Source organism: Meriones unguiculatus, chromosome 4, assembly GCF_030254825.1.
Source record: "Meriones unguiculatus strain TT.TT164.6M chromosome 4, Bangor_MerUng_6.1, whole genome shotgun sequence".
Classification (NCBI taxonomy): Eukaryota; Metazoa; Chordata; class Mammalia; order Rodentia; family Muridae; genus Meriones; species Meriones unguiculatus.
The window spans coordinates 120,323,046-120,335,732 of NC_083352.1; the positions used below are offsets into that span (position 1 = coordinate 120,323,046).

Consider the following 12,687-nt stretch of genomic DNA (forward strand, 5'->3'; position numbering starts at 1 on the left):
ACAAAACATCCCCTTTCTCTGTCTGTCTGTCTGTGTCTGCATGTCTGTCTCTGTCTGTCTCTCTGTGTCTGCCTGTCTGTCTCTGTCTGTGTCTGCCTGTCTGTCTCTGTCAGTCTCTGTCTCTGTCAGTCTCTCTGTGTCTGCATGTCTGTCTGTGTCTGCATGTCTGTCTCTGTCAGTCTCTTTGTGTCTGCATGTCTCTCTGTGTCTGCATGTCTGACTCTGTCTGTCTCTCTGTGTCTACTTGTCTGTCTCTGTCTCTCTGTGTCTGCATGTCTGTCTCTATCTGTCTCTCTGTGTCAGTCTCTCTGCCTCTCTGTCTCTCTTCCTGAAAACAAAATGTTTGGACTCTGAGTGTACTGTTGGGGAGCATGTGCCAGCTTGAAGCTTTGGCTGCAGATGCAGCTATGAACGCCCAGCTGCACACCCCCCCCCGCAACAGTGCACAGCCACACTTCCTCCCCCTGCGTTTTGTGTGTTGGGAAATATAGGTGAGTCATAAAAACATTATTTGTGTTCACATGCATTTATTATGGCTCTCTTAAATAAATTATAAACAAGGATCATTAAACTTTCTGTCTTAATTCCTAAAACAGCAAACAGTGAGTGAGAGATACAAATTGCACCCACAGAAGCCCACTGAGATCCTCTGTAACTGTGTTGGGGTGTGTATGGGCACACACAGACACACACATATGGAGATGCCTTAGCACACATATGCATTCCAGTGTGGAAGCCAGGGATCAAACTTGGCTGCCATTTCAAGAGAGCCGTCTACCTTGTCCTTTGAGATGGAAGGGCCTGGGACCTGAGACGTGTCAACTGAGCTAGGCTGTCCAGTCAGGGAGCTCCAGGGACCTGTCTCTGTCCTCAGTGCTGGGATTACAAGCAGGAACCACCATTCCCAGCTTTTTGTAGAAGTGGTGGGACCAGGACACAGGTCATGCTCCAGTCTCAGATAGAGTTTCAACTGCTGTGGGAAAAAAAAAAAAATCATGACCAAACACAACTTGGTGAAGAAATAAATAAAACTTCATTTTAGCTTGCAGTTCCACATCACAGTCCACTGCTGAGGGCGGCCTGGGCAGGAACTTGAAGGCAGGAGCTGATGCAGAGGCCATGGAGGGGTGCTGCTTACTGTATTACTCCCCATGGCTTGCTCAGCCTCCTTTTGTATAGCACCAGGACCACCAGCTCAGGGGTGGGACTTTCCACAGTGAGCTGAACTAACTTAAACCAAGCAGGTAGGCACACCTGCGAAGGAAATTTTTTCTTAATCAAATAATTTAAAGTGGAATCTTTTGAGGAGGGAAGATAGACCTTTAATCCATATATTTTAAAGTGGGAAGATCCACCTTTAATCTGGGACACACAGTCTCCTGCAGCCTATATAAAGGATATGAAAAAAAGGATGCTTGTTCTCTTTGCCTCCTTGCTCTTGCTGGAGAGTCCATTCCTTCATATACATGTATATGTATATATATACATATATAACATATATGTATACATGTATGTATATGTTATATATTATACATATAACATATATATTATATGTTTGTATCTGATTATACAATATATGTGTGTATGCACCCCCTCGATAATTTCAAGAACACAAAAGCAGTTGAGAATTGCTGTACACAGTGCCTGCGCGGGCCTAGCTTACTGTGGTGGTGGCCCTAGTGTTATACCTACTGGTGGGCATTGCCAGCGCTGCCCCCCTTGAACTGAGGGATATCAGTGGTTCGGGAGAAGTTGTCCCTGATCAAAAATCCATTCCCTGCAGCCAAAGGGCACAAAGGCAGGGGTCCTCTCTGCTGGTTCTGAACACCAGTCCTGTGCTCCTCCCGACTGCCCTCCACATCCGGCTCTCCTCAGCCTGAGGATGGGACTCTTCCCCAGGGAGGAGGCAGTGGCGCTGGCTGCACCTCTTGCCGCCAATGGGCTGGGAGGAGCAACTGAAACTCAGCTACTCCTTGCTCAGCGTGCACCACCACGAGGCACTGTGGAGAGCCCTCCAGTTTGGCCACTTCATCTCAGCAGCTCGGGGTGTTGCAATAGGCAGGACAAGGCAACAGAACAGGCGTGTTGACAATCAGAGCAAAAACAAGTACCCTAAGCTGTGGCTGTGGCCTTGGGGCCTCACACAGAGGGGAGGCCTGGGATCAGCCTGTAGCTCTAATCAGAGCTTATCCTTAATTCTGTATAAGTATGTGCACATGATGCAGGTGCCCGGGAGGCCCTGGCCTAGAGCTACAGCTGAAGTTACTTGATGTGGTTGACTGGGAATTGAACTTGGGTCCTCGGGATGAGCAGTACATGCTCTTAACCACTGAACCGTTTCTCCAGCCTCCAATCACAGCTCTAAGCAGGACTTACGGAAAGGTGCCCAGCCTCCTGTTGATGAGGCCACTCACCAGATTCCCTGCTCCTCAAGGATACAGGACAAGCATCTGTGGTGAGCAGAAACACTAGTTAGGCTTGGAGCGGTCTGAACATCCCATCATCCCTTGGATTTCCTCGTCCCACCTGCTGCTCTTTGCACCGAAGCAGGCCCAGCCAATAGCTGTAAATGCTTGCTGGCCGATTTAGATTTCTGCTGTGATTATCACAAACTGAGGTGACAGTGAGGGGATGCACACATTCCTCTTTGAGGTGCTAAAGATTAAGGGCCTGTTTGGTCAAGTTCGTGGGCAATGGATGTGCTAGGATTCCTCGAGAGAGGAGGCTTTCAGAACTGAAGGGGCCTTAACTCACGGGAGGGCGGTAAACCAAGTCTGGCTTCTACACTAGGCTGTTCCAAACGCACAAACAGAGCGCCAGCGACCCCTGCTGGCCTCTGGGTGCAGCGCGTGCCCAGAGCCTATGCTGCAGACAGGCCAGACTCCGAGATTGCACAACTCCAGGGGGTCTGGACTCTAATAAAGGTCTGACCCTGCCTGGCCCAGGGAACGCAGCTGCACCGACCTACCCATCGATGTGGAAAGCCTTGACCAGAGCTGAACCTGTCCTGAGCTGTCCGAGCCTCAGTGGCCCGAACAGTGACCAAACTGCGTTGGAACCGTCCCTCACCATCCTGTGTGCCTCCATCCTTGTCCTCAACCATGCCACACATTTTAACATCCCCCAACCCACACACGTGGGCATTTCCTGCAACCCCAGAGGCCAGCGTGTCACTCTGACCTGGAAGAGCCTTCAGAGGTCACGGCTGTTGCATGAAGTCGAGTGTTCACATCAGCACTGAACTTGGCTTGTGCAGACTGACATCCCAGGAACGTACCCAGGAATCACCCAGGAGGCTGCACCTCAACGCGGGGACAGTTAGCGAGGGGTCACCCCACCCCAAGAGCAGCAGAGCTCTCCAGGACACCTACGGCTCCAGGCCTGGCTGCAAGGGCCCCTTGCGTCACTGCAGCCAGTTCCAGTGTCCTGCAGCAGCTCATGCGCCCTCACTATGGCTGCCCCACACTGCACCCCAGAACCTGGAGGCACAAGACATTTTATCACAGTCGTAGATGGTCAGGACTTTAGACGGAAGCAATAGGATAGCTGTGCCCCTGCCTGCTGAGTGCCAATCAGGCTGGATTTAGACGGACTGGGGCAGGATGCACTTCCACAGTGGCATTCTAACTCCTAGGTAGGAAGGCATGGTTGAGGTTGGGCTCTTCTGAGACTTTTGCGCAGACAGGTCCATGGCCCTGCCGACATTCTGGTAGTGCACTACACTACCATCCTGCTCGGGGACAGCTCGGTGTCCCAGCGATGATCTCTTGTGGCCCAGCCGTGTGACATTACCACTTCACGTTCCTCCATGGATCAAAACAGTCACAAGGCTGCGAGGCCCAAAGAAGGGGATGGACTGACCACCTCTCCATGGGAGGGGCACTGGGAAGTCTGCAGCTGTTCTCCAAAACCCAGCCTGCTCAGGCCACAGCACATCTCTCCACTGCAGCCTGTGACCTCAACAAGATGGTTCCTGGACGTTGCACCCAGTTCCCACCTCCAAGCGCTGGCGTTCCCTCCTGGAGCGCAGACTTGGTCTCTCCGTGCCTACAGGGGGGGAAGATGACTAAGAAGGGATGCCCTGGACCAATGTAGCCGTGGAGGGCCGTGAGGTGGCACAGCAGAAAGGGAGAGGGGAGAGGCTTGAAGAAACATGATTTGACTTGGCCCCAGCTTCATGCGTGTGTATGTGTGCATGTGCGGGTGAGAGCACACGGAAGCCAGCCTTGAGTGTTTGTCCTCGGAATGCTGTCCACCTCCTTTGAGACCGTCTCTAATGAGCTTGGAGCTAACCAATTAGGATAAACTGGCCAGAGAGCCTCAGTGTTTGTGCCTCCAGACCTAGCATTTTTTCACACACAGGTTCTAGGGCTAGAATCGGGTCCTCACAGTAACAAAGCTCCAGTTTCTACATCCAAGTACTTACAGGCAAGGAGGGGGGAGGGCATGAATGGAATAAAGGGGAAATAGTTTCTCAGCTGCCTCAGGTCCTCCGTATCTGCTCTTTCAGGTTGCCAGAAAAGGGACCAAACAGGTCAACTGAGCAGTGACTCTCATTGGCCAGCAGAGGGCAGCATAGCGCCACTCCGCAGCACCAGAAGCTGAGCCAGTGGACAGAGGGGATGGAGGTTGGGGTGGGATCAGAACTTCCACATCCCTGACAAGGATGGGCTGCAGCCAGCTCTATAACATGAATTCCATGGGGGCAGGGGCTGTATTGTGTTGACTGCTGTACTTCTTGGGCCTACCACAGGAATATTTTATCTGAACGCTGGGATGAGTGTGCGCACTTGTGTGTGTGTGCTATACATGAGTCGCTGGTGGGCTAAATATCCATGTGTCTCACCAGACAGGGTCCAGGCTTGTTTCTGGGGCCTTAGAGTACCGTCTCTCTGTGTGAGCATCTGTCCTGAAGCTATCACTTGCCCAGGGTGGCCAGCCTGGAAGCACTCCTCACAAAAGACCTGGTGTTCTAATTGCCAGGCCCAGGGCCCCCCAGTCTAGGCCCTTAAGAACCCCACCCAGACATAGTCTCCCTCTGCCTAGCCCAGGCTTCTGCCCGTCTAGACAGCCCATCTGACCTTTCCTGGATGTCTTGTCTCCTTGGAGGAGATGTGGGGGCCCACAGATCCTGGCACGAGCAGTCTGGCTTAGGTAACGGAGGAGGGACCGCAGGAGCCTGCTGGGACACAGTTGGACTTAGAGAAAGCAGGGAGTGTTGCCAAGTGAGCAAACTCAGGGCCAGGGCTTCTGACACCCAATCTAGTGCCTGTGCAGATGGAAGAAGGGGAAGTTAATACCAACTCGTCATCCTCATCTGACAGGTTGGAACCTGACCCAGAGATAAACTGTGAAGCCAAGGTCTACAGAGTCACTGTCCAGGTGGGACCTAAACCTAGGACTTCTAAGCACAGGCAACAAACTCTAGCAATCCTCCTGTCTACAGCCCACACGGCACTAAAGTCACAGGCCCGAGTGCAGCCATGCCCAGCTTTTTGTGTGGGTGCTGAGATCTACACTCACCTAAACTTACCAATGAGCCATCTCTCCAGCCTTTCACACACCTTGTTTGGTCCTAACCATTCCTACCGCCAGACTTGGTTCTCCTTGCTTTGTCCAGTCTCCATGCCACCCTTGATGGGCCTGTGTTCTCCTCTGTGACAGTCACATCTGTTTCTCACTTTTGCTCAGCGCTCTCCAATGTTACTGTATGTGGTGTGAAAGTATGGTACCCCACAGCACGCCCTTCCACTCCAAGGGGAGAACCCTGCTCTGGAGGGTACCGTGGGGGGGCGCACAAGAGGCGGCCATCTGGGCCACGGGGCATGCGCGTGCACTTGTGAAGAGCTGATCAGTGCCGGCACAGAGGCCTCTGACCGCACTCCACCACCCTCACGGACCATACAAAGCAACACGTAATAGCGGTTTTGGCACTTTTCTCTGGTAGCAGCCTCTCTGGGTTGGTGTGCTGGGCCTCCAGGTCTGTCCGTATGGACTGCTTGTCCACCCCTTTGCCCGGTTTCCTGCTGAGGCGGTCTCCCACTGACTTCCGGGAGGGTTTTGTATGCTCCTGACACCTCACCCCCGGCTGGTGTCACCCCACTGCAGACACCATCATCCAGGCCCCTGAAAACTCCTAAAGCAAATTCAGCTAAGACAGAAGAGAGGGAAGCAAAGAAAAAAAATGGGAGGTGAAATCCTGGTTCAAACCCAACATATTAAATGTAACAAAATACTGGCAGAGCCATGAAAAAAAAAAAAAGATACAAACCTTTTTTTGTACTTCAGTGAAACAAATGAGTACAGAAAAGACCTACCAACTAAAATAGTTAAGAAAAAGATATTTGTTAAAACCATATAGAATAAATAAAACAACTCGTGTTCTTTTACTGAGAACTTCCTGCTATGAGGAAATGACCAGCAGAAGTCAGGGGTAGCGAGTAAAGTGGACAGCCCAGCCCAGATAACAGCAGCAGCCGAGGGGCAGAGCACACATACTACATGTGCTAAGACTGTACCCTAAAGTAGGGAAATGAGGGCTGGGAGATGGCCCAGCAGGTAAAACTCTTCGCCTTTGGACATGTAAGGACTTGAGTTCGGATCCTCAGAACCTACATAAACCTGGACAGGGTAGCATGCACCTGCAAGTCCAGCACTCCTACAAGATGAATGTGGGGAATGTGGGGACGGGAGAATCCCTGGAGCTTGCGGGCTAGCTAGGTAAGGACCAACACTTAAAAGTTATCCTCTGACCTCCACGTGTGGGTGGTGCACACACATGCACATGTGAAGAACCAGATTCAAATGGGGTAGGGGAGCCATCAAGAAAAAAGCTAACGTTTGCAGAAGGCTGGCTGTTAAGTTCCTATCTGCCAATACTTCTCTTAGTGTCCCAATGCAGGGGCCACAGAAGTGGTCTGGATACAGACGAGAGGCCCGGGTACCTTGGCATCAAGTGCTGATTCATCCATCTGGCTGAGACCAACAAAAAACAGGGACCTTTGTACTCAAAGCCAGTGACCGGGGAGTTACCCACAGAGGCCTCAGCAGCCTGAAGCAGTAGCCAGTACTGGGTCTTCACCTCGCTGTGGAGACTTAGGATGAGCCTCGGTACTGCGTCTTCCACATCCTAGCGCCTCCAGCAGAGCCTGCAAGTGGTAGACGACAGATACCCAGAAGCCGAGCAGACCTGTTGCACTAAGAGCCACAGGAGAAAGCTGGCCAGGACACATCCAGTACCACCCCAGAGCCTTAGCTGACCACCACGATTCACCCCACATTAGACCTGCTCACTGCAGAGAGCAACGACTGGGGACCTGGGGGGCCAAGTCCTCTCCAGACCACCTGTCAGCAAACGCCAGCTACTCTGTCAAATAGGATTGGCTTTCTGCCAGTTCCCATGACTGAAGAAACGTCAACGGAAGCTAACCAGAGTCCCGCCATCTGCTTCATCATGAGCCGGGAGCTGAGGGAAACCCAGTTATGGCACTGAAAAGTGGGAGATGTCCGCTCTGACCCTGTTGGAAGGACACGAACTCCTCTAGTGAGGAATAGGTGGTCCTACGCTGCCCTCCAAGTCCACTGGAAACCCATTTGCTCAGCACTGGGATTGCATTGCAGGAGTGGCGATGCTCAGTGGCGATGCTGGCTGGCCCACAGTCCACACCCAGGAGTTTCCAGGCTCTGGGTGTTCACCATGTTCTTGTTTGCATTTCATATTGGTTCTTAATTGGTTGGCTGATGTAAGGTTGTTGGCATTTATTTTTCCCCAAGAACATTATAAAATAATAACTAAATAAATAAACCACCACCTGGTCTCACCCTCATCCCATATCCACCACGGCCCACTCCCCAGCCTCTGCTGACAAGCATCTCCACTCTCATACCCCACACCATGCACGCACTCCAAGGCCTAGAGCAACATGTGCTGACCAGCCCACAAAGCAAGGAGAAGCAGGGGTTCCAATCCGCAGCAAAACCATCCAGGAACACGAAACAGGCCCATGCAGGTCACAGATGAGACTGCATGAAGGTGGCCCTGGGCCAAGGTCCCCAGGTTCTGTACCTGCAGATCTCTTGATGGTGAGGGTACACCTCCACCAGAAAGAGCTACAGAGTGATGCAGCATAGCACATGAGGCTGGAAGGCAGCTGTCTAGCTTCGGGGGTACAGAGGGGGCTACATACCTGGGACCACACATGCAAAGATAGATGTGGCAAGAGAAGGTGGCAAGGGAAGGGGCTTCCATCTGCTCAGCCCCCAGAGTGTCCGGCTTCCTGTTTTAGACACGTGGCCTCAAATCTGAGAGTATGGTTCCTCTCGCCTTTTTCCCTTCCACTACAATACAAACTTTAAAAAACACCAGGCTTTAAGAACGCCTGTTACTCCTGCAGAGGACCCATGCCCAGTTCCTAGGACGCACAGGGGAGTCACAGCCTTCGGTTCCAATAGACCCGGGGCCCTCTTCTGAACTCTGTGCTCACCAGGCATGCGCATTAACATGCAAGCAAACAATCCAAGATATAAGAAAAAAAATAAGTTTTAAAATAAAAAAATGACAGAAAGGGGCTGGGAAATGGCTCTACTGATAACATGCCTGCCGCAAAAGCAAGAGGGCCCGAGTTTAACTCCACAGAGCCATAAAGAGCCAGACATGGTGGTGCACACTTGTGATCCTAGAACTGAGGGGGCAGGGACGGGGCGCTCGGCAGCTCACTGGTGGCCAGTCTAGCCACATGGGTGAGCCCCTGACCCCAGTGAGAGACTTCGTCTCAAAAATAAGATGTCCTGTTTCTGAAAAGTGACCCTGAGGTTAGCCTCTGGCTTGTCTACGGTTTACTGATGGTTTGCTGCCACACACCAATGAAAATAATACAACAGCAGGCAGATCCCAGGTGACAAGAACTAGAACCTCTTCCGATCTTCCTTTAAACAATGCCCCACGCCTTGCTATGATAAGGTCTGAGAACATTCAGGTTCACATCAGGGCTTTGTGTCCATGAGCGACCCACCTCAGACGCTGCACAAGGTAGCATCAGGTCCTTTAGCCACTGCCAAGCCTCACCTGGAATAATGAACTGGACCATCTTAAAATACAGACCACACGAGCCACAGATGGGAGAAACAAGTCCCCTCGGGTAGAAAGATTTACTACGATTAACAACTTAACACTGCTATTTACACATTTATAAAATGGAAATAAAAATGACATAGGTTTGGTGCCAAAAGTGGCACATCCAAACTAAAACCAGTACAAAAATAAACTTTCAAGCTACGTTTTTAAAGTAAACATCATTGAAACAGTAGGGAGAAGTCTGTCTTGCGTGTGCTGAAGTGCCATCACTGTCACAGCAAAGCTGCCCAGGGCAGTGTGAACAGTGCCCGGGGAGCTGCCCGTGTTCTTGCAAGAATGCAAGCAAACAAAGATACATATACGAGAGTTTGTTCCTGAGCTACACAAGTTTAGGGCATCTAAACTGTAGTGAATTCCTGCTAAAGAGGAGCCCCATGGCGTCGAGGTTGATGAACTTTTCCTGGTGCCCAGCCACTGGCACCAGGATGTGGCATCGTGCTCTGAGTGATAGCTAAGCCCACTTGCAAAGGGAGTGGCTAAAAAGGACGCGGGCTGTGAGTCCTGAGTGGCCCACCATCGGTGCACTGAGTCTCCACTGCAGAGAAGCAGGGACACAGTCAGAGGGAAGGAAGAAGCTGCTGGGTTTGGGAGACCGCCCACCCTCACCCCGGGCCTGATGGACGAGAACTTTGGTGATCTGTGGAAATGCCCAGCACTTCCTTTTGTACTTAATGCACATAGCAGAAGTAGACTTCAGTAGTCAACAACCGTGACGGCAGCAAGCAAGACACAGGAGGCAGAGAGCCCTGTCTACACAGGTCTTCAGTCTTCACAGGCTCGCTCTCCTCCTCACCACAGAGCTGGAGCAGGACTGTGCCTGCTGGCGCAGGGTGCTGGCTACTGAGTGTGAGGAGTGAGGCCAGGGCCCGGCCCAGCCAACTCCTGCTTGGTCCATGCTGGCCATGCTCGAACTACTCTGGGACCCACTGAGGATGGCAAATGCTGAGGGGAGCAGGAAGAGGGGCTGATGAGCAGGATGCAGGCCACACCAGAGTGGCTGTCTGTTTCCCCTTAGCTGGTGCTAAACGACATGAAGGACAGATGCCAAACTGTCCCCACAGCCACTTGCTGGGCTCCGCTCACTGGTCCTGGACCTTAGCCCTTTTGGCTTTCAGGGACAGGTGCTGCAAAAGAAAAGGAAATATCACTAGGGATGGTGAGACAGTCAAATCCCCTGCCTGGACCACACCTTCCCAAGGAATGCTGTGCCCTTAGAAAGCCGTAGGCCAAGTATAAAGAACATACGAAGCTTCCTGACATCACCGTGAGCATCAGTTAACAGGACTGAGCAATAAAAATTCTTTACATTAAAACCAAATGACTACAAATTCTCAATTAAGTATTTGAGGTAAAATATATGAACATCCCATCAATAACATAATACAATGAGGCAGAGTCCTCAGCGGAGCTAAGATAGCACCCAGGAGCTCTACCCAAGAGCATGCTGCATCCCCACACTAGTGCCCAAACCCCATGTCCTAGCACATCCAACATGACCTCACAATACCCCACAGAGAACTGCCAGCTCTGAAAGAAAACAGCACACCACCAACGATGGTAGGAGCTGACAGACCGGCAGGCCCCAGTCTAAGTAAACAGCCAGATTCCAGGCTTTCCACATGGGTGTGCCTGAGAGAGGAAAGTACAGGTCTTTACACAGGTGAGGCCACACACTCTCCCTAGATCACAAAGGTCTCTCTAGGCAAATCTCTGTGGGCTTGCTGCTTCTTTGGATTCTTTCCTCCCTGTGTTCACCAAATATGACCCTAAACTAATCCTGTCATACGTAGCTGTATCCAGGGAAGGGCCAGGACAACTTCTGGCCATAAGCCATTTTGGTACGCTTTACTGGAAAGAATTCTGAGTATAAACACAGTTGACTTTGAGCAATTTCAGGCCTCTATAGGGTGAAAGCAACTTTGAAAAACAGATGATGGAAAGTCACTGGAGATGCCAGGGAGAGATGCTGTGCTGTGCGGAGAGCTGTGCTGCGTCCAAGGCAGCAGACCCGCCCTGCATGGGCAGCCCCTGGGAACCTGGAGAGTTCCTAAAGAGATTGCACTAGCTTTGGACCTCAATCACAAAAGACATTGTATCTAAGCAGTGTGACACTAATTCAAGATCAACCTTGAGGAGTCCAGGGTATAAATGGTGACTAAGAAAAAAAATACAATACTAGGAAAATCATTAATTTGAAAAAAGTAAAGTAAGTTTTTAAAAAAGAAACAAAGACTGAAAATGAACTAACAGGAAATAATTCCAAGGCAGCATGCTTAAAAATAATCATCAGTTATCCCTAGATTCAATTTCTAGCAAAACACACACACACACAATACTAACAATCACATAACTAACTTGCCATTGCAATTAAAGCACAGTGCAGACTGAACAGTCTGTGGGCCATACTTAGCCAGGAGGCCTGTGGGCCCAGTTTACCTACCAGTCCCCCAAACATGATCAGCCATCTTTCAACTAAGTCATGTTAGAAGAATGCATGGACTTGGGGAGGCAGTGAATGGACCATTTTTGCAAAAATGAGGAAAAGGAACCATATATCTGTTGTCCAAAGTGCAAGTGCTGTGGGAGGAGGGCAGGGAGCTGACTGCACGGTGGTTTCAACCACCTTGAGCCTTTTTTATGGAGCTGTAGGGTTTGTTTTTAACTGCTCTGCCCTATGAAGGCAATGGACGTGGTTCCACCAGTAAGTTTTGGGGATCCAGTAAGGGTTTTACTTCCCTGTGTACTCTGCAATGTGTGTGGCGGGGGGGGGGATGATTTAGGGTACTGAAGCACACACAGACTTAACACTACGAAGAGGCTGCTGCCTGTCTGGGGGGCCAGGTCCCACTCAGTCCTACCGTTCCTTGTTGATAAAAGTGCGGGGCCAGCTCCAGCAGCCAAGCCGACTCTATGGCCGTCACGTCTCGCATGTAATACTTGGAGGTCTGTATCACTTCATTGTAGATAACCCTGGAACAAAGAATAAACGTGAAACACACAATGCCAAGGTTGACAAGTTGTCTCTGCCCTCACCATAGCAGGCGTGTACTGTCCTTGCAGGACTCTACACAGGCACAATGGCTGCTCACTCAGCCTCCTGACCCAAGTGGGAAGTCAATGTGTTTCACAGATGCAACTCTGCACCCTACCTGATTTCCAGGGCTCTCCAGCTACCCACACAATACCTTTCCAGATCGTGGCCTGCACTTACTAGAACCTGAAAGACTTAATTAGAAAGTACAGAAATGCACTCAAAGGCCTTGATGTTCTGAAATGGACTGGAAAACAACTACAAAGACATACAACAGAACTTTCCAGAGTGATGAAATATTTTAAATATAGTTTGGCACCTTTCACTACACACACTTATGTCTCAAGAGGAAAAAGACTCGCCTAGAACTGAGACATACAACCAAAGAACAAGGACCATGTTTTCTAAGCCCTGGACTTCAGGAGTTCATACAGCAAACACTTCTTTCCGAACCACAGGGAGAATTGACTTGGGGCATCCTTGAGAACTTCAAACCTACACAAAAGCCACACCGTTTGCCTGT

General features: G+C 50.7%; 1 protein-coding gene across 2 annotated transcripts in view; it reads right to left on the bottom strand.

The window, feature by feature from the left end:
• Positions 1-9,115: 9,115 nt before the first annotated feature.
• The window catches only part of Dhx35 (DEAH-box helicase 35), a 62,963-nt gene continuing 59,391 nt past the window's right edge, over positions 9,116-12,687 (bottom strand). Inside the window, exons 21-22 of one of the 2 annotated variants that reach the window (XM_021663757.2) lie at positions 11,992-12,103; positions 9,116-10,257 (exon numbers count right to left, since the gene is read on the bottom strand). In XM_021663757.2, the coding sequence (XP_021519432.1) occupies positions 10,213-10,257; positions 11,992-12,103 (157 nt within the window). In that variant the 3' untranslated portion in view covers positions 9,116-10,212. Of the gene's footprint in view, positions 10,258-11,991; positions 12,104-12,687 lie in introns of those variants that run through there. The other variant, XR_009591603.1, reaches the window with a different exon arrangement.